Genomic DNA, 24566 nt, shown 5'->3' with positions numbered 1-24566 from the left:
ACATGGAGGCCTAGAGAGGCTGGCTGCTACATTATACATGGAGGCCTGGAGAGGCTGGCTGCATTATTATACATGGAGGACTGGGGAGGCTGGCTGCATTATTATATATGGAGGTCTGGGGGGGCTGCATAATACAAAATGAAGGACACCTTATACATGGAATATGGGGGTGCATTATGCATGGAGGCGTATGGGGCTGCATAATACAATATGAAGTTTTATGGGGTTGCGTTATAATACATATAGGACTATGGGGGCTACATTATAATATATGGAGGACTATGGAGCCTACCTTATACATGGACTATGGGGGTACATTATAAAACATTGGGGACTATATGGTGCAGTATAATATATGGAGTACTATGGGGTGAATTATAATATATGGAGAACTATGTGAAATTCATTATAATAATTGGAGGGCTATGAGGGCTACTTTATATATGGAGGACTATACGGGTGCATTATAATATATGGAGGACTATGAGGGCTGCATTATAATATATGGAGTACTATGGGGTGAATTATAATATATGGAGAACTATGAGAAATTCATGATTATTATTGAAGGGCTACTTTATACATAAAGGATTATGGGGGTACATTATAATATATGGAGGACTATGTGGTGCAGTATTATATATTGAGTACTATGGGAAATGCATTATAATACATGGAGGACTATGGAGCTGCATTCTAATATATGAAGGGTTATGTGGGACCCTTTATACTATTTGGAAGGCAATGTTGGGGCCATTATTGTATTTGGAGAACTATATATGTCGCGGGCGGAGGGGTTTGGAACGCCGCTCGCCTGGAAATCGCTGGCGCTCGAGTCCGGTGCTTCTGCTCCTCGGTGGCTCGAGCTCGGGGCCGGACCCGGAGCTCGAGCAGCGCCTCCTCGCCCACGAGTGAAAAGGGGGGAAGGTTTGTGGTGGGATGTCGGTTGTGACGCCACCCACGGGTTGTGGTGATGGTGGGCACCACCGCTGCTGGTGACGGGGGATCCCAGGAGCGATGGCAGAGAGCAGGTTAAGGTGTTGACTCCTCCGTGGGTAGAGGCTGTTGGTCCCGGGGCCCCGGTTGGGGGGCAGGGAGGAGGGGTAGGTGCAGGTGCCGATGCGGGGAGGCAGCGTGGACGCGGGTGCAACTTTGCGGTGCCGGATGGCACTGGTGTACTCACTCAGGTAGACAAGGACAGAGTCTCTGGTAAACCAAACGGCTGGATGGACGGGGCCCACAGTCGGCTGCGGTGTTTTCACTCTCCCCGGACGGGTTGATGGTGGTTGTCGTTCCCTGCACCTATGTGTATGTGTTTGACTCCTCTGGCTTCCCACGGGTAGTCCGCTCCCCGGCGTGTACGTGTCGGGAGAGCCCGTTTTGCCCGCAGGCGCTGGCCCTTGGATCTCTGGCCCTTGGCGGTGGCTCTTATCCGGACGGGTTGGGCTGTTGCCTTCTGACGGGACTTGGTTGGGAATGAACCCCTGAGGTCCAGACCGCAATCAGAGAATTTGACCTTTACGGTGGCTTCCGAGCCTAGTCGGGGTCTGAGTACCCTGCCTTGGTGCTTGGCTTCAATCTGCTCACCGGTTTGGTACCGGCGGGCCACCACCCAACCCCGGTCCTACGGTTCCGCTGACCTCCACCAACTCCTGCAGACGGCCACAACCGTCTGCTGACCTTGCTGATTGTGCCTGGGCTCCAACCCAGACACACACAGTCTTAGCTCCTCTCACTTCTACCTCTCCACTTCAACTCTTCAACTCAACTCCCTACTTTCCCCGCCTCCAGGCCTGTGAACTCCTTGGTGGGTGGGGTCAACCGACTGGCTCCGCCCCACCTGGTGTGGACATCAGACCCTGGAGGGAGGCAACAAGGGTTTTGTTTGACTGATGTTCCTGACCAGGGAAGGGGGTGTGTGTATGTGGTGTTATTCTGTGACCCCTGGGGTCCAGGGCGTCACATATACAAGGGGGGACAAAGATACAATCAGGGGATGGGAACGTTTTGTGCTGAGGGAAAAAGGCTCCTTCCCTCAGCACCCAGCTTTCCCATGCTCTGCTATACATCTCTCAGCACCCAGCTTTCCCATGCTCTGATATGGGAGACCTAGGTGCCGAGGACAAGATGGATATCAGAACATAGGAAAGCTGGGGGCTGATAGAGGGTTTTTCTGATCATGGGAAATCTGAGTGCTGTGGGTAAGAGCCAAGTGTCAGCATCATTATCCTGTACCCCGAGTGTCAGTGTCATTATCCCGTACCCCAAGTGTCGGTGTATGTGGAGGGGGGGGCCAGGTCTGAACTTTGCACCGGGCCCATCAAACTCTAGTTACGCCACTGCTTACAGGCACACAGGGGGCCCAAGAGGTAAGAGGGCCCACTTTTTCCTTAAAACCAGATGGAATTGTGCATTATTATTAGCTATTGGACTTAAAAGGACCCATATATTATTCTCGCGCACGGTCCCTCTTATGTCTATGTCCACTCCTGCAGGGACTGCATACAGTTGAAAGGCATCTTGGTTTACATTCTGCAATAATCAGATATACAGTAATCCTGTAAGAAGTCCAGACATCTGTGATGGCAGCCACATGTCTATTGTTGTACTCAGTTAAGGGAAAAGGGTAAGCGTTTAGGCAGCTGACACAAGATAGAGTATAACGCTAAAGTTATTTAAGGAGGACTGATGATATAACTTCCCTTTTTGAATTTATAGACTGCTGACTGGGAAGTTGCCATATTCATTAAGACCTGATTCACACGTCAGTGAAAAACACAAACACAGACGTTTTTCACTGACGTGTTAAAAACGCATATGTTACTCTGCGTGCCGTTCATGACACACGTGGGTTCTCCATGTGTTATCCATGATCCGTGATAAAACATGGAGATAAACTCACCTGTCCCCGATCTTGCTGTCCGTGGTGCTAAGGTTTCCAGCTTTCCTGTGTCCGGTCGCTGTGTCTCTCACCACTGCAGCTACTTCCGGGTTGGCTGTGCAGTGCATAACTGCATATGCATAAGCATAATTAGCCGGGCTGGAAGCCTGAGGTAGCAACAGCCGGAGACAGCATTGCTGAAGAAGGTGAGTATAAAAAGCTTTTTATTTTCAATGTCCGTGTTTTTCTGGTACGTGTTTCACATATCATTTCACACACTACTGTGTGGTCCATGGGATATCAGTGATGCCAGAAAAAAACGGACATGTCTCCGTGCGGAAATCACAATTACGCCACACGAAGACACTGTCAGTGAAAAATCACTGATATGTGCGCAGACGCATTGATTTTAATGGGTCTGCGTTTTCTGTGCTTCTGGTACGTATAAAAACTGGCACATACTTACCAGAATCACTGACATGTGAAAGAGGCCTAAGGCTATGTGCGCACTAGAAAGTGACTATTTGTTAAGAAAAAAACGCACCAAAACCGCAACGAAATCCGCATGCGGTTTTACCGCGGTTTGCCGCGGATTTACCACGGATTTTCCGCAAGTTGGTCCACATGGACTTTTACCATTATCTATGGCAAAAACTGCAGAAAAGAAGTGACATGCTCATTAATTCCGCAGCGGAAAATCCGCGGGTAAATCCGCGGGTATAAAAAAACGCAGTGTCCGCACAGCATTTTTTAAAACCCCTAGGATTTGCTGGGGAATGACTGCAGCAATGTTAGACACATTTTCCGCCTCAAAATCCGCGGTAAATCCACAGCGTGCGCACAGGGCCTTAAGGCTATGTGCCCACGCTGCGGAAAATGCGCGGATTTTGCCCCGGATTTCTGGCGGAAAAGCCGCGGATTTTCCAGAAATCTGCAGCACAGCTACTCCCCAGCCATTTCTATGGCATTTGGGATATGCTGTGCCCACGCTGCGGATTTTTCCGCAGCGGAAATTGTGCGGATTTTCGTGCGGAAAAATCTGCAGCATGTCAATTATTGTTGCGGATTTTCGTGCGGATTTTGCCTATTCAGTTGAATTAAAATCGCAAAATCCGCAACAAAATCCGCGTCAAATCCGCATCAAATCCGCACAAAATCCGCACTTATGAAGAGGTGCGGATTCCGGGGGAAAGCTGCGGATTTTGATGCAGAAAAATCCGCAGATACATAGCCCCGTGGGCACATAGCCTAAGCAGTATTCTCAAGATTGAAGGTTATCCCTACTGATCCCAAGAAGAGCCCATGTGAATAGAGTTGTGGTCGATCAGGCGCACAGCCACTCCCTTCATTTTTATGGCCTTGCTGAGAACCAGCCAAGTGCAGCCTTTAAGAATGAATGGAGTGCAAGTTCGCATGATCGACCACAGCTCCATTCACATTTCGCTCTTCAGAGCCCAAGTCCTCGGAATTATTGAGGGCCTCAGCAGTCTGATCTGTAGTGATGGAGAAGGGATACATTTAAACTTGAGAATACCTTCAAGCCTGCAAAACCAGCACCTTATTACTATTCTGAGGTTTTCTTCTATTGCTATTTAGTTTTATATCTTAAAATAACTTTGAGGGCCTGATGCTCTTACACTTTACTATTTATAAGTGGTGCCTTATTCAGCAATGGTCCAATAGAAGATGCTGTAATCATGCCCTTCTAATATGGTTGATGGTCTCCATACAAGAATGGTCTGGCTGCAGATTATAGCTAGATAAGTTCCCACCTGGATGATTAGAACAGGGTATTAAGCATCAGACTCATAAATCCATTAAAAGTTGTTTTGAGGCATAACGTGATAGAGCCATCAATGGCATGATCAAACTGCAGTACAATGGCTGAGTAGTGGTGTGCAGCCTGAGCGAGTCTTAAGGTCCATTTACACTCTGTGACATTGCTAAAGATATATCGTCGGGGTCACGGTGTTTGTGACACACATTCGGCGTCGTTAGCAACATCGCAGCGTGTAGCACCTATGAGCGACCTTAAACGATCGCAAAAGAGGCAAAAATCGTTGGTCTGTGAGACGTCGTTCAAAAACCAAAAATCATTGTCTGGTCAGTAGCGAGGTTGTTTTCTCGTTCCTGCGGCAGCACAAATCGCTATTTGTGACACCGCAGGAATGAGGATCAACCTCGTACCTGCGGCCGCCCGCAATGAGGAAGGAAGGAGGTGGGCGGCATGTTCCGGCCGCTCATCTCCGCCCCTCCTGTACTATTGGGCGGCCGCTTAGTGACGCCGCTATGACGCCGAACGCACCTCCCCCATGAAGGAGGGATTGTTTGGCGGTCACAGCGACGTTGCTGTAAAGGTATGTGGGTGTGACGCTGCAGTAGCGATAATGTTCGCTACGGCAGCGATCACCAAATGTGGCACGAGCGACGGGGCGGATGCTATCACGCACAACGTCGCTAGCTATCGCTAGTGATGTCGCAGCGTGTAAAGCACCCTTTAATGCGTATGACAGTTTCCGTTTAATAGAAAAGCACTGACATCCTTAGTAGCGAATGCAAAAAAAAACAAAATGCATGAACTAATCTCAATTTGCAAAATTTTACATTCTTTTAAATTAGCTAAAATTAGATGAAAGTGTCATCTTTTGAACTATAGAAAAGCAAAGTTCTATAGTTTGCTGATTTTATGAAAATATAAGGATACAAACAATGCAACTTTATTTTATATTAACAATTGTTTTTTTTTTCTTTAAGATTCAAGATACAACAGGCTGTCCAGCAGGCTATTGAGCAGAGCCGGGACAACATCATTCTCCTGTTTCTAGAGGACATTCCCGATTACAAACTAAATCACAGCATACATCTGAGAAGAGGAATGTTCAAGTCTCGATGCGTTCTAGAGTGGCCTGTTCAGAAAGAGAGGAGAAAAGCTTTCCAACAAAAACTCAAAATTGCCCTAGGGTCATCTAATGTAGTGAATTAAATCTGGCCTATACTATCTCATGGATACAGTATTTCTGTCCAGAAAGCGAGTGGCATGCTAAAAAAGGAGTCAGTAATATTTTCTACAAAAACCTAAGGAACACTTTCAGTTCACTTAATGTAAATAAACACGTACTGTACGTGAAACAGTTATTATTTTTATTTTGTTTTTTTTGTTAAGGAAAAATAGAAGAAAAAAACATAAGATGGCTCTGTATTTTTTTTAATGTTCACGCTGACACTGATGCACCCTGAGCCTGCAGGACAGGTTGAATTTCTTTGGAACTTGATTGGGGCTACTTATCCATGATCCAGAATTCCCTGTGTTGCAACCTTTCATCAATTTGTCTCTTTGTCCACATAAAGTTGCCACCATGGGTTGTAAATGTCTTGATTATGTTGTACACAGTGGATAAAGGAACATCAATTTCCACAATCAGGTAGATTAGCCATAATGCTGTGTGCTGTAAACGTCTTGATTATGTTGTGCACCGTAGACACATGAAGATCAAGATTTCTGGAGATGCACTTGTAATCTTGAGTGTTGATATTTTTCCACAATTTTAGTTCTCAAGTCCTCAGACCATTCTCTTTTCCTCTTTCTGTTCTCCATGCTTAGTTTGACACACACAGACACATAATGCAAAAATTGAGTCAACTTCTCCCCTATTTTCTGCTTTCTCATGTGATTTTCATATTGCCCATACCTGTGAGTTTGAAAGAGCATCACATGCTTGAAACAAAGTTGTTTACCCACAATTTTGATATGGTGCCAACAATTTTGTCCAGACCATTTTTGGGGCTTTGTGTGAAATCATGTCCAATTTGATATTTTTTTTTACCACTTTTTTGTGTTGTTCCAATACTCGTAAAGGAAATAAACATATGTATAACAAAACAGGTTTAATTGCAATAATTTTCTGGGAGAAATACTTAATTTTCTGGAACAATTTCAAAGGTGTCAACACTTTCGGTCATGACTGTATGGGCTTAGTTCTTTAAGATGTTTGGAACAACCTCAGTTTCCTCAAAAATTGTGTGCAAGTGTACCTAGAAAAATTGAGGCTTTGCTGCTGTTTTGAAGGCACTTTCACATTCAGAACAAGGCACCTTGTATGTCTGAATTTCAAAATTACATACTCTTAAATAATTATTATATGTATAAAATAAATAGGGATGATCGAATACCTCAAATATTCGGCTTCGTGAATATTTTCCGAATAGATCGCAGATATGCAAATATTCGATGCGCAATGTAAGTCTACGGGAAGCCCGAAAAGTTCCGAATAGTTGTTATTTGAGTTTCCCATAGACTTACATTGTGCATCGAATATTCGTGAATAGTCGAATAGCGGCGACCTATTCGGAAAATATTCGCGAAACCGAATATTTGAGGTATTCGATCATCCCTATTTATTTTATACATATAATAATTATTTAAGAGTATGTATAAGATTACTTTTATACCATGAATGTATGTTTTCAGTCTCAATTATTTATATCTCAATTGACTTGCCAGCTCACACGATTTTCAACGGCGAGTGTAGAAGAAAATCAAGTAACCTATTGGCACTGTTAGACAAAAGACGGCTCATGGGTAGAGGAACAGTCACCTTATTGTGCCTATGCATTTCAACACCGTACAAGTGCCTTTATCCTTTCATCAGGCCGAATTAATGAAGCGGTACACAAATATATATGCACAGATAAAAATAGGAGGGATATGAAATCAACAAACAGAAGACATAATACTATTTATTCACTTCTATAGCGCCATTAGTACCACAGCACTTTACATACATCAGCAACACTGTCCCCATTGGGGCTCACAATCTAAATTCCCTATCAGTATGTCTTTGGAGTGTGGGAAGAAACTGGAGAACTCGGAGGAAACCCACGCAAACATGGGGAGAACATACAAACTCCTTGCAGATGTTGTCCTTGGTGGGATTTGAACTGAAGACCCCAGCGCTGCAAGACTGCAGTGCTAACCACTGAGCTACTACTGTATGTCGCTCACATTTACATTTTCATAGGCAGGCACAGAATATCAATGATGATAAAGTGTTGTGCACTGTAGTTTCATCTCATACAAACTTTTTAATTCTACTTTTACAGGTACAACTGTTTTTCCATTTGCTTCCAATATTGGTTATTAGTATTACCCAAATTTCTGAAAAACAGCAAATTTAGATGTGTGCCGTTATCATTCTTTTCCACTGTAAGATATTTGCCTCTTCTTGTCATGTATTTGATTACAGATAATCTGCGGTGACACTGGTTTTAATTACTAGTGAGTTAATATGTGATGATTTTCTAATTAGAGTGAATGGATTAACCTTTAAGTGATACCTGCGGCTCATATTCCCTTTTATATCTTGGTGGCATTTTCTTTCTTTCTTGCAGTGTATTCACATGTGCCTCGTACACATGTGAGCTGCATTCTCCTCTGATGCGTGTCACACAAGCAGTGGTAGAATTACACGAAGATAGTATCCAGCATGACAACATGACGCGCTGCTCAGCGAGAGATCATTTAGGAGCCAGTAGGGACATATCGACTCCCAAGGCTTTTGCATCATCGACAGTCTAAGAATATAACGTCTGGGGATGTAGATAAGTGGATATAAATAAGTGAACATTGCTGTCTTGTCAAGGAGAAGTAGGTTTTAAAGAACAGATGAGACACACTGGATATGCCATGTTCAAAGATTAATAAAACAGGTTTGTAGAATTCTGCATGGTTAGAATAAGTATATCTCTAGCCAATGGGTTGTTTGATCAAACATCAAAGGGAAATTAGCAATTATGAAGTACCGAATTCTCCAATTAAAATTTAACCTTTATTATTAAATTCATTAAAAGGTCCTCAACCAATAAAACCAGACAAACAATACATATAAAGTTTGGCCCCTCCAAACAAGGAGACACGTGTAGGCCAATAATTCAGCTATTACCGCTATAGTGACTGAAAATTATCTCACCAGATGACTAGATGCTTATCAACATCAAGGTCCAAAAAATAATTGGATTAATCTCACCAATTAATTCAAATTCTGATTGGTTCAGACCATCTCATGGCAGAACCTTATAAGTAAAGGATATACCTCCCGACGCATTTCATTCTGAAAGAACTGTTCAGGGGAGCTTAAGAATCCATTCCGGGTCTCATAAAATCAAGAGCCCGTTATATCCAATAGGCATGCTGAAAAACATACAAAATTGCATACAGAACAGCAATAAGCGTCAGTATGTCAGCTAATTTACATAATCACATATAGAAAAACTCACCAGTGGACCCAGACTCATCACAGAGTACTGTACTTCATAATTGCTAATTTCCCTTTGATGGTTAGAATAAGGTGGAAGACATCAAAGACTTCTCTGCTTGTAAAGACTTGATTGGTAAAGAGTAGATATAAGGCTATGTGCGCACGTTGCATACAGTCACTGCAGAAATTTCTGCAGCGATTTGAACAGCACACGTGCGCTTTAAATCGCTGCAGAAAGAGTCCGTAATGAAAAAAAAAAAAAAAGCCGATTCCATGCGCTCTGCCTGCAGCTCCTCCCATAGACAGAGCGGGGGATGCAGGCAAAGCGCAGGAAAGAAGTGACATGTCACTTCTTAGAACGCGCGCTTCGGGCAGCAGCCGAAGCGCTGCGCTCTAAGACGCCACGTGCGCACGGCCCCTGCACAATCTCCATAGATTATGCAGGGGACGCAGGACGCATGCAGTTACGCTGCGCTGCAGAGCGCAGCGTAACTGCATGTAATTACACAACGTGCGCACATAGCCTTATGGTCACAAAGGATCTGATGGACATTTTGACCCTTAGCAGTCCTTGTTAAAGACAGAAGGAACCCTATTACCCAAGGCAAGAAGCACTGTTATTGCCTGGTGACATCTCTCAGAAGTACTAAGTACGAAGTAGCAATACCTTGAGTAAATAGATATTTTCCTTGGCATAACTGAACATTTTCATTAAGGCTAAGGACACGCAGTGAGTAAAATGGAGCGAGTGGAATGCAATAAAAAAATCGCATTCTACTCGGACCAATGTTATTGTATGGAATCGTTCCCATTAGCAATTTTTTTTCTCAGCCCTAATCGTACCAAAAAAACAATTGCAGCATGCTACTAGTGGAATCCGATTCATTTTCACTCGCACCCATACAAGTCTATGGGTGCAAGAGAAACATCACATTGTACTTGGATGACACCAGAGTGCAGTGTGATATATGCATCAGGTGACAATGGAGGAGATAGAAAGATTAGTCCCTCCCTTTCCTCCGCAGATATGTTGTGATCACAGGATTGCAGCACAGTGGCATGACACTCGACTTACATTCGCAGCAGAAAGGGAGCCGATTGTGATGCGATGCACTCGCAGTAATGTCTGTGTACCCTCAGCCTTACACTTAAAGACAGTGCCTTTTGACCTCACTAATTTAGTACTAGGCATAATCAATGAAGATAAACGCTAAATATTATTTTTGCCTTATAGTTCATCTTAACGATTATTATTATACACAACTGAGTAGAAGTTGGCTTAATCCACAGATTTTACCAGGACCAACTTACTTTCTAAATTGTATGCGAGTCTATGGACACTCTCCTGGTAGCTGATCTTAGGGGAGAATAAAGAGAGAAGGCATTTTGAATTTAAAGGCTAATTCTTTGGTTCTCCAATAGAATACAAACTACTCTGTTTCCCCAAAAATAAGACAATGTGTAATATTATTTGTTGCCTTGAAAAATTATTTTTTGGGGTAGGGCTTATTTATGGGGAAACACTGGGGGTTGGGGGTACGTTTTCCCCCAAAAAGGAAAACATTTCCCAGGAGAATCATACCTACCAGACCCCGGACATCTGCATCACTCCCAGGTCCTTCTGCGATCCACATTGAGCACTCCCAGCAGGTCCTTGTGTGCTCCACAGTGGTCCTCCCCTGCTTCCAGCTGGCACTCTCACACACACACATCAGATCACAGGAACATCATGCACACACACAGAAACATCCGTTGATGCCGTACTGCTTCCGGCTGCCAGTGCTATGAAACGCGAGGACCTGCAGTGGAACTGCTGAAAGTCCTTGCTAGGGCTTATTTTTGGGTATGGTTTATTTTCGAGGGAAAACTGTAAAAAAAAGAGTGTTTGCCTACCTAGCAAAGTTAACTACCCTAAAATTTAATATCCAACCCTCTAACAAGCCTTTTAACATACCCAGGGATAAAAACCATTCCAGAACTCATCTACAAGCAACCTGTTTCGGGGGTTGTGTGGGATTTGCCCCACATCTAATTAGAGCATGGTCTACTTTCACAACCTTCTAAGAGACAAGCAGCTGCCTTACATAGTAACAGATTAGTCTCCTTTTCCAATCCATAACACATGCATACTCAACCAAGCTGAACATGCATGTGTATGGTTGGAAGAAATAGCCGTCAACCAATTGTGTAACATGTTGGCATATTGGCTTTCATATTCTATTCATTAAAGGGGTTATTTTGCTTTTTTTTTATTTTTTTTTATTTTTTCATTTCACTGGGCTACATAGGGGCAGGTAAGTAAATAGCAACTACCTACCTGCGCTGCTGTCAGACCCTCTCACCTGACTCAGAGAGGTCATCTGACCGCAGCTGCTGGGATTTTGCTGCTTCCTGTGATGGAACGTTGTCAGGGGCAGGACCTTGTTGACACACCGGGGCTCAGGGCACTCATTACCGGGCCGCGATTCTGTTCTGGAATGCTGTGGTGGCCAGGCCCGGTTCCATGACCCCGGCATGTCGTTTAATAAAGATGGTGATTGTGGGGTAATATTTACAGGGTAGATGTCGTGACGCCACCTGTGGTATGCGGCAAGGTAGGTGCCACCGCTGCTGTTCAGTCCTCCCTGGGGTCGATGCTGATGCAGCAGAGATGGAATAGCTCTCCACAGGTAGAACTAGGCCCCAGGGCTGTTGGGAGTAGTAGTCTATGGTGGCGGTGCGCAGGTGCAGGGAATAACCGGACAACATAGGGATGCAGTCACAAGGTGTTTACTCACAGTCTGAGTTCCAGGTTGGCACGTCCAGACAAATGCGGCCATTGGAGTGCCGGGTCCTGCTGTGATGGGCTCCACCCGATCTTGGATAGTTCGGAGGCACAATCCGGTACACCCTTCTGTGTACCTTTCCTGGTCATCTTCCTGTGCTGACCTCTCCCACTTGTCCCGCGCCTAAACAAACAGAGCCCTGAGCCGGTGTCCGTGGGCCCTCTCGGGTGGCTTGGAGCTCTATCCCTTTCGCCCTATGGGGTCACCTTTTCACTGGATGTGTGTGGATTTGGCTTCGGCACTTGAAGTAACCTCAGCCTCCGGTTAGCTAGCTGAGTCTTGAAGTTCTTCACTAGTTGAGGGGCCGGTCCCCTATTGCAGCCAAGTCCCTCTACTCCGGTATGTTGTTTGTGGAATGAGGCCACATGGTCGCTTCCCGTGGGCTCTAGGACCCTTTCTGTCATGTGCCTGGGCCGAGCTGCTGCAGCTCCAGACCACAGGTCTTGACTCCTTCACTGCTCCTTCTCGACTGACTCACTTTCTACAGGCTGCTCCCACTAAGTAGACTCCTCCCCTTAGCCTGGCCTCGGACTGTTACTAGGCCCTTACCATGATTTAATGAGGTGTTGCTGAGTGAGAGTGTCTGTCTGTGTTTTATGTATACCGGTTTGTAACCCCTTCTTACCAGGGAATGAGATACTACACCTCTGGCTGAGATACACTACCATTGTGGCGACTGAAGCCTCAGGGGTGCCACATTGTTGACAGGCATTACAGCCGACATCATGTTGCCACCCTGATGGGTGGGTACAGTGCATGGAGTCCCCGCCCCCTTCCCTTGCACCCTCCCACACATCCCATAGTGCAGTGGTCTCAAAGACGCTGCTCGTAGGCCGCATGCGGGTGGACCAATGCTTTTTGTCGCCTGATGGCCCATTGCCCCCATTATGATCGCAGCCTGTGTTGGGGGCCGCGCAGTCATTGCTTTATATCAAACGACTGATTTCCAGGCAGGGCAGATGTGAGCTCTCTATACTGCTACTGCAATGATCAGCCACCGGTCAATCAGAGGTCAGCAGTTGATCATTGGAGTAAGCTGTATAGAGAGCTCATCCCTGCACAGCACGCAGGATTCTGTCATCTGACATAAAGCTCTGAAAGGAAGGAGGACAGGTGAGAAGAATTTGTCTTTGCTTTTGCGAGTGTGAAGAATGGCACAATATGGGACAATTCTACAAGATGGAGCATTGCTACAAGAAGAGGAGCAGAAAAGGGGACATTACTACAGAATGGGCACATTTTTACAGGATGGGCACAAGGATGGGGCACATTATTAAAGGATAGGGACATTACAATAGCATGGGCACATTACTATATTATATGTGCCCATATTGTTTTCTGTAGTAATGTGCTCATATTGTGCCCTGTAGTAATGTGTCCATATTGTCCCCCAGTGAAGAAGCCCTCGCGAAACGCGTTGGGGTCTGTGGAGCTGCACTTCACCTTTGCTGATCTGGCGATCATGGGTATGTGTCCTTGATTATTTGTCTGACCTACAATCCCTTTGGTTACTTTTACTGTGTGAGGGGCAAACTCTCTCCCTTTTCTTACTTCAGTCTAGCTTAATGCATGTGTATTGGGCACTTTCTGTACCATCTCTTTTCCCAGTATTTTTTGCACTATGTTGCACTCAACTTGGTTTATATGGTAATTATTGCAGTCTTAGAGTTATTCTGAGAGTCATTACTTTGTGACACAGGTTCCCAGCCAGTACTTGATGTGCTTTTGCACATATTCAGCATAGGTGTGCAGTTCCTCTCTTTTTGGATCCTCTCCAGCACTCTTTTGAACCTTTTTAATCTGTGTGTTTTTTATACAACTGATTAATAAACTTTGTATATTCACTTGCGTGTATGACTCGTTCTCTTTTGGTCCTTTGATAGTTATGGAGTCTCTACCGGGGATTTATTACCCTTGTTGTCCTATACAGGGGTTATGGTGATCGGATGTTACCACCAAAAATTTCCCCCACCTGTTCAGATGTTGTTTATATTTACCTGTAGTAATGTGCCCATCCTTTAGTAATGTCCTCATTCTGGTCCCCTTCTTGTCCCCTATTATGCTGTTGTCCTCTTACCCACTTCTTGAGGACTGCAGGCACATAGACCCCTCAGTGAATGCGGCTGGTACACAGGGCCGCTGCTGTTACTGGTGCCACAAATCATTCAAGTGAAGTAAAGCACTGATGACAACAATGGCGGCCTCTGCACCGGCTGCGATAGCCAAGGTAGTCTATGTGCCTTCAGTCTGCAAGAAGCATGCAAGAGGACACAGCGGGAATGGAGAACAGGTGAGAATAATTTTTTGTGGGACTGTCACTCGAGTATAAGCCGGGGGGGGGCGTTTTCAGCATAAAAAAAGTGGACTGAAAAAACTTGGCTTTTTGTGTGTGTGTGTATATATTTGTGAGTGTATATGTATATACTAGATGGTGGCCCGATTCTAGCACATTGAGTATTCTAGCATATGTATGTAGTTTATTTATGGAGATTTAAGAATAATGCAATGAATATACAGGGTAAAATATATACATTATCATTAAATGTTATTGTTCATAGAACTTAATACAACTGAACGAAATTATTAAACATCATCAAAATATATAAACTATTAAATGAATATCTAACTGTATTTAAATAAATCATCGGACAGAAGTACATCGACACTATAATATATTAGTTAACAATATCAACCTAAAATATTTTTGTACACCACATTTCTTGTGAAAACGTTTTGACTATCTATAAGCAACTTTCCTTGTAAAGGGGTATCAGAAACTTGAATTTTGACCTTGGATCTCATTTTAACTCTTGAAAATGCAACGTGGAGTTGTCCATGACCAAAAACGGGCTTTGGTAGATACAGTATATATCAACACGGTGTAGAGTTTGAGCTTGTGACTTGTTTTTTGTCGTGGCAAATGCTGGTATTACTGGAAACTCGACGCCGAAGCCTAAATGGAAGACCAGTGTCTGAAGGACATAAATTAATGCGTGAAATGAACAGTGACAGTCTGTGTCACGTTGCTAAGGCCGCAGTCGGGTATCTAAGGGGCCTGCCCGCAACACTCCCTCAGCAACACCCACATCCAATCCGAAGACAGCTGAGCAGAGATGTGGGTGGGACATGCCAAGGAGGAAATAGGAAGTAGCCGCATCTCCAGGCTGCAGGGCCAGCGAGGGGAGGGAGAAAGTACTACAGAGTATGAAAAGAGAAGAAAGTGCAAGGTGAGTATAATCGTTTGATTTTTTTTACTGTGTGCTGGAGGCTGCTGCTGGGGTGTATATAGAGGCTTTGGCTTGTGGGGTGTATATAAAGGCTGCTGGGGTGTATATAAAGGCTACTCGGGTGTATATAGGGGCTGCTGGGGTGTATATAGAGGCTTCTGTGTGCAGCAGTGTCTGTGTGCCGCGGTGTCTGTGTGCGACGAATCAGCGAAGCATGGTTCAAATCCCGGGCCAATTCGGGGCTGGCCGTCACTGATTGGTCACGGGCGGCTGGCACGACCAATCACTATATATATATATATACTGTGAGGTAGCGTGGTCGGTTGCGCGGCAGAAGACACGGGATCCAGGCACCAATGGTCACAGCAAACGGTTTCTTGCACAAACAAAGGCCAAAACAGCACACAACAGGTTCCGGAATGTCCTCCTCCTGGACCAACAAGCCAGGTTCTAGAAATGGCTCACATGTGTTTCTTTGGCAGAAACTCAGGGAGTTGTATTCACTCCCTCACACTAGGGCCCACGCCCATGTTCCTGTTTCCTTTTAACCCTCCTTTCAGCCTGCAGGGAAACAGCATTAACCCTGGAGTGGAGTTGCTTTCCATACATGGAGGGAGCACAACCGGGGCGAGACGTACCGGCCGTCATAGACAACCCCGGTCACAGTCTCACACACCCCCCCCCTCAGTTCAAGCGTGCGGGGTTGAACTCCCGCCATCAAACACGGGCCGCGGGACAAGGCATCGGCGTTGCCCTGCAACCTACCGGCCCGGTGTTCAACCGTAAACCAGAAGTTCTGTAGAGAAAGGAACCACCGGGTAACCTGGGCATTCCGTTCCTTGGCGGACCTCATCCAGACCAGCGGAGAGTGATCAGTCACCAAGCGAAACTGCCGTCCCAGCAGGTAATAGCGTAGGGACTGCAAGGCCCACTTGATCGCCAGGCACTCCTTCTCCATTACGCTATAATTCCGCTTGGGAGGGGTGAGCTTCCTACTTAAGAAGGTGACGGGGTGTTCCTCCCCCTGAACCACCTGAGACAGCACTGCCCCCAGGCCGACCTCAGAGGCGTCAGTCTGTACTACGAACTCCTTCCGGAAATCAGGGTTGACAAGAACGGGCTGTCCGCACAGGACCCCCTTCAGGGCCCGGAAGGAGTCCTCGGCCTGCGGAGTCCAGCGCACCATGACGGACTTCTTGCCTTTGAGAAGGTCCGTCAAGGGGGCTGATAGTCCCGCAAAATTTTTTACAAACCTCCTGTAGTACCCCACGATACCCAGGAAGGCCCTAACCTGCTTCGTGGTCAGGGGTCTAGGCCACTTCTGGATCGCCTCAACTTTGTTAATTTGGGGCTTAATCACTCCTTGGCCTATTACGTAGCCCAAGTAGCGGGCTTCCGTGAGCCCCAACGCACATTTCTTGGGATTGGCTGTCAATCCGGCTGTTCGGAGCGCGTTCACCACCGCTTGTACCTGTTCCAAGTGGGTCTGCCACTCGGAGCTGTAAATAATGATGTCATCAAGGTACGCTGGTGCATACGCCTGGTGGGGTTCCAGCACCAAGTCCATCAACCTCTGGAACATGGCCGGAGCGCCATGTAACCCAAAAGGCAAGACAACATAGTGGAAGAGACCCTCCGGCGTAACAAAAGCGGTTTTCTCCTTGGCGGACTCCGTCAGTGGCACCTGCCAATATCGCGCCTGTCCCAGCCTATCAATCAGCTCATCCACCCGGGGCATGGGGTAGAGATCGAACTTGGATATTTCGTTCAATCTCCTAAAGTCATTGCAGAACCTTAAGGAGCCATCGGGTTTTGGTATTAGGACAATGGGACTAGCCCATTCACTCCGGGATTTTTCGATGACCCCCAGGCGTAGCATTGTCTTCACTTCCTCTGATATGGCTTGTCTTCGAGCCTCCGGCACCCGGTATGGCTTCAGGCATACCTTCAGGTGAGGCTCGGTGACAATGTCATGTCGTATCAGACTGGTCCTACCAGGCAGCTCGGAGAAGACATCGGGGTTCTGCTGAACCAGCCGTCTGGCCTCTCGCCTCTGTTGCTTGGTGAGGGCTTCTCCAATCCTTGCTTCTGGTTCGTCCTCTCCGGAGGTCGCTGGAGCCGGGTTTGAACGACCCGAAGAGGAGGGAGATGGGGAAAAATCAACCATCAGGCTTTCCCGTTCCTGCCAAGGTTTTAACAGGTTGACATGGTATATTTGTTCAGGTTTCCGCCTACCGGGCTGCAATACCTTATAGTTGACCACCCCGATTCTTTCCTTTATCTCGTAGGGGCCTTGCCACTGAGCCAGGAATTTACTCTCTGTCGTGGGGACCAATACCAACACCCGATCCCCGGGGTTAAAGGTCCGCACGGTGGCTTGTCTATTGTAGCGGCCGCTTTGCGCGGCCTGAGCCTCCTGTAAATGCTCCTTCACAATTGGCATGACCGCGCTTATGCGGTTCTGCATTCCTAAAATGTGTTCAATCACACTTTTATGGGGGGTGGGCTCCTGCTCCCATGTTTCCTTTGCCAGGTCCAACAATCCCCGGGGATGTCGCCCGTATAACAACTCAAAAGGCAAAAACCCCGTGGATGCCTGTGGCACCTCTCGGATGGCAAACATCAAATAGGGAAGCATCATATCCCAGTCCTTCCCTTCTTTGGAAATCACCCTTTTGAGCATGGTTTTCAGGGTTTTATTGAATCGCTCCACGAAACCGTCCGTTTGAGGATGATACACAGACATACGCAACTGCTTGATCTGGAGTAGCCGGCATAGCTCTTTGGTCACTTTAGACATGAATGGGGTCCCCTGATCCGTAAGGATTTCCTTGGGCAACCCCACCCGGCAGAACACAGCAAACAACTCCCGAGCTATAAGCTTCGCTGCAGTATGTCTGAGAGGTATCGCCTCTGGATACCGGGTGGCACAGTCAACGATCACTAGGATGTGTTGGTGCCCTCGAGCGAACGTTACGAGGGGCCCCACCAGATCCATCCCTATCCGTTCAAAAGGGACTTCTATAATGGGTAACGGTACCAACGGACTGCGAAAGTGGGCCAGGGGTGCGGTAAGCTGACACTCCGGGCAGGTTTCGCAGAACCGTTTTACCTCCCCAAAGACCCCGGGCCAATAGAACCTTTGCAATATTCGCTCCTGCGTTTTCTTGACCCCTAGGTGGCCACTCATCAGGTGTTTATGAGCCAAGTCGAGGACCCGACGGCGATACGGCTGGGGCACCACCAACTGCTCTACCCCCATGCCCCGTATTTCATCTACCCGGTAGAGTAAATCCTGCTTCAGAGCGAAATGGGGGTACCTTACCTGGGCACCGGGCAGCTGTGCCACCCCGTCAACCACTGTCACCCGACTCCGGGCATGTATTAATGTAGGGTCCTGGAGTTGGGCTGTCCCAAACGTATCCGGGGACGCCTCCAACCCCGGGATGTGCTCGACCATCTCAGCCTCTCCTGCCAATACCTCTAGGGGTGACCTATCGGGTTCACATTCTGTCCCTATCATGGGGACCCCTATGGCAGGCGTCCCGGATTCGGGATTGTCGGTCTCAGGTCCCGGACTGTCCAATACCTGAGGGGACTTAGGAGGCCCCTTCCATAGAGTCCAAAAATATGGCAGATCCCTTCCTAGGATCACGTCATAGGGAAGAGTGTTCATAAGTCCCACCTCATGTTGCACCTGACCGCATGGTGCTGTGATGGTGACAACCCCCGTGGGATAGTCTCGGCGGTCCCCATGTATGCAAACCACCCCCACTGTACGTCCTGTGGCCTTTACTTCAGCCATTAGGGTTGATCGCACAAGGGTCACTAAGCTTCTGGAATCCAACAAGCCTGTAACCGGACATCCATTCACCTGTATTTGGCACAAGTGGGGCTCAGTCTTCGGGGAGACAAGGTCCGCGGTACACACCGCCTGAGCTTACATTGAACCACGCCGGGTAACCCCACAATCCATGGGCTCCGTGGTGAGTGGACACTGGGCTTCCATATGTCCCACCCGCTGGCACCGCCAACATCTAATAGGGAAGGAAACCCCCTTGACGAGTTGTCGTTTAGGGTACATAGCCTTCCGGACCTCAGGGAGGGCGGGCGCGGCCTCAGATGGGACGGTAGCGGACTCCCGCACCGGTGTCAGCGGTGGCTCCTTGGTCCGAGGCTTGGAGGGGCCAGACCGATGTGCGGCACGCAAAGTCTCAGTGTCCTGTATCAAGTCCTGCGTAGCCACATGCCGCTCCACCAGGCACACTAATTGGTCCAGGGTACTTGGGTCGCCCTGTCCTACCCACCGTTGAATGGTGACGGGTAAAGTGCGCACAAAGCGATCAACCACTACCCTCTCCACCATTTGTGCAGGGCTCCGAGTGTCAGGCTGCAACCACTTCTTTACCAGATGCAACAAGTCATAGGCGGAGGGTACGGGTTTGACTTCCTCATAGAACCACTGATTTACTCGCTGAGCCCGTACATAGGTATTCACCCCCAACCGAGCAAGTATTTCGGCTTTCAGGGTCTCATATTCTATGGCGTCCTCGGTACAGAGGTCCAGGTACGCTTTTTGGGGCTCCCCCGTCAGATAGGGCGACAATACCTCAGCCCACTGGGGGGTCGGCAGCTTCTCCCGCTCGGCCACCCGCTCAAACACCGCCAGGAACGCTTCCACATCATCCCCCGGGGTCATCTTTTGCAACGCTTGTCTCACCGCTTTCCGGACGCTGCCATCAACACCCGTTCCCGGGGTTGTTGCTGCCGGTCCGGCACGGATCGACTTGGCCAGGAGAACCATCTGTTCTTGGTGCCTTTGTTCCTGCAATTGCAAGGAGTGCTGGTGCTGTTGCTGCTGACGATCCAACGACCGGAGCAGGTGTGCATTGGTCTGTTGTTGCTGTGCATTAGCCTGAGCCAGCTGCTTTAGTATGTCCTCCATGGTGTCACTGGGTTTGGGCTGTAGTATAGCCGGTCGAATCCAGGACATGCGCTACTTTGTCACCAGGGAGGGATGCTACACCTCACTGGGCTGGCATGCCCGCATTCTCCACCATGTGTGAGGTAGCGTGGTCGGCTGCGCGGCAGAAGACACGGGATCCAGGCACCAATGGTCACAGCACACGGTTTATTGCACAAACAAAGTCCAAAACAGCACACAACACGTTCCGGAATGTCCTCCTCCTGGACCAACAAGCCAGGTTCTAGAAATGGCTCACATGTGTTTCTTTGGCAGAAACTCAGGGAGTTGTGTTCACTCCTTCACACTAGGGCCCACGCCCTTGTTCCTGTTTCCTTTTAACCCTCCTTTTAGCCTGCAGGGAAACAGCATTAACCCTGGAGTGGAGTTGCTTTCTATACATGGAGGGAGCACAACCGGGGCGAGACATACCGGCCGTCATAGACAACCCCGGTCACAGTCTCACAATACATACAGTGCTGGCCAAAAGTATTGGCACCCCTGCAATTCTGTCAGAGAATACTCAGTTTCTTCTTGAAAATGATTGCAATCACAAATTCTTTGGTATTATTATCTTCATTTATTTTGCTTGCAATGAAAAAACACAAAAGAGAATGAAACAAAAATCAAATCATTGATAATTTCACACAAAACTCCAAAAATGGGCCAGACAAAAGTATTGGCCCCCTTAGCCTAATACTTGGTTGCACAACCTTTAGCCAAAATAACTGCGAACAACTGCTTCCGGTAACCATCAATGAGTTTCTTACAATGCTCTGCAGGAATTTTAGACCATTCTTCTTTGGCAAACTGTTCCAGGTCCCTGAGATTTGAAGGCTGCCTTCTCCAAACTGCTATTTTGAGATCTCTCCACAGGTGTTCTATGGGATTCAGGTCTGGACTCATTGCTGGCCACTTTAGTAGTCTCCAGTGCTTTCTCTTAAACCATTTTCTAGTGCTTTTTGAAGTGTGTTTTGGGTCATTGTCCTGATGGAAGTCCCATGACCTCTGAGGGAGACCCAGCTTTCTCAGACTGGACCCTACATTCTGTTGCAAAATGTGTTTGTAGTCTTCAGACTTCATAATGCCATGCACACGATCAAGAGAACATTCTTCCAAAACGTTTTAGGCTTTCTCAGGTAAGTTTTGGCAAACTCCAGCCTGGCTTTTTTATGTCTCGGGGTAAGAAGTGGGGTCTTCCTGGGTATCTTACCATACAATCCCTTTTCATTCAGACGCCGACGGATAGTACAGGTTGACACTGTTGTACCCTCGTACTGCAGGGCAGCTTGAACTTGTTTGGATGATAGTTGAGATTCTTTATCCACCATCCGCACAATCTTGCATTGAAATCTCTCGTCAATTTTTCTTTTCCTTCCACATCTAGGGAGGTTAGCCACAGTGCCATGGAATTTAAACTTCTTGATGACACTGCGCACCGTAGACACAGGAACTTTCAGGTCTTTGGAGATGGACTTGTAGCCTTGAGATTTCTCATGCTTCCTCACAATTTGGATTCTCAAGTCCTCAGACAGTTCTTTGGTCTTCTTTCTTTTCTCCATGCTCAATGTGGTACACACAAGGACACAGGACAGAGGTTGAGTCAACTTTAATCAATGTCAACTGGCTGCAAGTGTGATTTAGTTATTGCCAACACCTGTTAGGTGCCACAGGTAAGTTAAAAGTGCTGTTAATTACACAAATTAGAGAAGCATCACATGATTTTTCAAACAGTGCCAATACTTTTGTCCACCCCCTTTTTTATGTTTGGTGTGGAATTATATCCAATTTGGCTTTTTGACATTTTTTTTTTGTCATTGAAGACAAATTAAATGAAGATAATAATAACAAAGAATTTGTGATTGCATTCATTTTCAAGAAGAAACTGAGTATTATCTGACAGAATTGCAGGGGTGCCAATACTTTTGGCCAACACTGTATATATATATATATATAGCTGTAGTACCCAGCGTTGCCTGGGATAGTAATTGTCACTCTCACGCTCTCTCTCTCCCATGCTATCTGTCTCTGTCTCTCTATTCGTCTCTCCACAGAAATCGTATTACCTCACACATAAGCATATACTAAGAATTTCCTCCGTTGCCTACAGCAACCAATCACAGCTCCTATTAATGACCTGTAGCTTCCAGCTCTATTGACTTTAATGTAGACAGTGTTTTGGTTGAATAACTGTAAAGCGCAGGGTTAAATTGTCCCCTTAAAACATAGTCTATGACGTTCCCTGAGTCAAATTAGGTGGCTGTGCAAACTTTTGTGATTATAAATACAACAGTGCGGATTCCTTTAGCGGACATACACACACACACACACACACACACACACACATACACACACACACATACACACACACACACACACATACACACACACACACGCATACTGTACATACACACATCTTTATATATTAGATAGCTATACATGGGATATATACAGTATACACTACACACATATATCTACTATAGACTCACATGAGGTGCTATATGTAGTCTTCATTGCACTGTATTCATTTATCTATAAGGGGTGAGGAACATGTAACAGCTCTCTATCTGTAACCATTGTGGATGTGATGTGAGGTGACTGTGCTGTCACAGATGAGAAAAGAAGAATCTCTCATGTTATTTCCAAAGCTGAAGTGATGAGAGGTCTGTGCTGGGGCAGATTACTGACAGCCAATGAGTGTGCAGAGGGCGGGGCTGGACATTGAGGCCCGGCGGCGCCAGCTCTGACTGTGAGGTTTGGCAAACAAGTAAAGGAAAATGTCATGTTTGGTTGAGCTGCAGGTAAATAAACTGTCTGCAGAGAATAAAGGGATAATTCAAGAGGAACAAAAGTTATAAACAAAAAAAAAATAATGTAGTGGTGTTTTTTATGACAAAGCAGCACAGATTAGCTTAAAAAAATGTTGCAGTTTATGTCGTCGGACAACTTCTTTAACCCTAGCATGTGCAACCATAGAAATCTACCATAGAAAACAAGTAACCTAGCAGGCCTGCAATGCCCCAGGTATGCGTTCTAGGGTTAACATTCATCATGTGCCCCTGATGAACAGACGGTGAAACCACATAAGGTAATGTCATCTGTTTGATCCAGTCTTACCATGTTTACTGTTTATTTTTTGTCCCTGTGTGGTCTCTTATGTGGATGCATAAGGTCTGGCTTATAATTATGAGCGAGAGAGTCATTAATGCCATTGTAAATACGGTATAGTATTATATTGCTTTATTATTAATTGAATTAAATCTGAATTACTAATTTATGCACTATGCAATATTTACCTATACAGTATATCTACCTCTGCCATTGGTGACATTGTATTATTGTAGAAAAAAATCTAAATATTAGGAACGTGCATGATATTTTGAGAATCCACCCTTATCCTCTTCTACTGTTTCTTTTCTGTTCTTGTAACACTTGCTGTGTTTTGGAGCCATTTTTTAGATGTATTTTGAATCATAGGATTTTATGCAACTATAACAACTAATTTGTTGGTTGATATATAGTAGACTGTGTCTCCATGCACATACAGTATATGTTTTTATATGTTATTAATAATAATAGTAATAATAATAATAATAATAATAATAATAATAAAGAAGTATGTTTCTAAACTATTTATGTTCTGTAACTATAAATTATGTGTAGTTTGTTATGTGTTGTACTTTCTTTTTTATTTTAACACTCGTCATCTGTATACTAGTGAAGACATGCGTTATATCTGTATATGAAGACTTGAACTACATAGGTAGTAAATTATTAAAAGTCAGTGTTAAAATTAAATAAAAAGGTGTAATATTGTGTTCTACACATCTGCCTGTTCTTCATAGTAAACTGCATATATGTATTAAGTACTAAAGCAATAAGTGAATCACACTGAGTTCATGTGACATGATGACACTGTCTATGGCACTTTTTTCTTACCACATCCTGTAAAAACAAGATGTGGTACAGTGAGACTTTTAAAAAGTGGAAGTGATTGTGTAAGGTAAGGATGTAAACCAGCTAAGACGTGGGGCAGATCTATATTTATGCCAGTCTTCTCTACAGGAATGTTATCATTTGTGGAAAGTTGTACTGTTTAATAAAGATATGGCAATTTGTTAAAAAAAAGGGAACCTGTCACCAGATTTGGCAACTATAAGCTGTGGCCACCACCAGTCAGCCCCTATATACAGTATTCCAGAATACAGTAGTATATAAGAGCCCAGGCCGCTGTGTAGAACGTAAAAAACAGCTCGTAATACTCACCTAGGAGGCAGTCCGGTCCAATGGGTGTCGCTGCTCTCGTGTAAGGGGTGGGCAGACCCCTCACCAAGAAGCCTAGTTAACCCGGAAACGTTGTTAATAAAAATGTTTTATATTGTATGCATGTATGTTGAGTCAGGGTACCCCCTAGTG

The 24566-nt window shown here is 45.9% G+C and overlaps 1 protein-coding gene across 3 annotated transcripts in view; it reads left to right on the top strand.

Moving 5' to 3' along the window:
• Window positions 1-6761, top strand: part of TLR3 (toll like receptor 3) — a 107542-nt gene extending 100781 nt beyond the window's left edge. For all 3 annotated transcript variants that reach the window (XM_075334557.1, XM_075334552.1, XM_075334565.1), the window contains exon 5: window positions 5636-6761. In XM_075334557.1, coding sequence (XP_075190672.1) covers window positions 5636-5864 — 229 coding nt within the window. In that variant the 3' untranslated portion in view covers window positions 5865-6761. The remainder of the gene's footprint in view (window positions 1-5635) is intronic.
• The last annotated feature ends 17805 nt before the right edge of the window (window positions 6762-24566 follow it).

The sequence above is a fragment of the Anomaloglossus baeobatrachus genome, chromosome 1, assembly GCF_048569485.1.
Source record: "Anomaloglossus baeobatrachus isolate aAnoBae1 chromosome 1, aAnoBae1.hap1, whole genome shotgun sequence".
Lineage (NCBI taxonomy): Eukaryota > Metazoa > Chordata > Amphibia > Anura > Aromobatidae > Anomaloglossus > Anomaloglossus baeobatrachus.
This window is presented reverse-complemented; position numbering and strand designations above follow the sequence as displayed.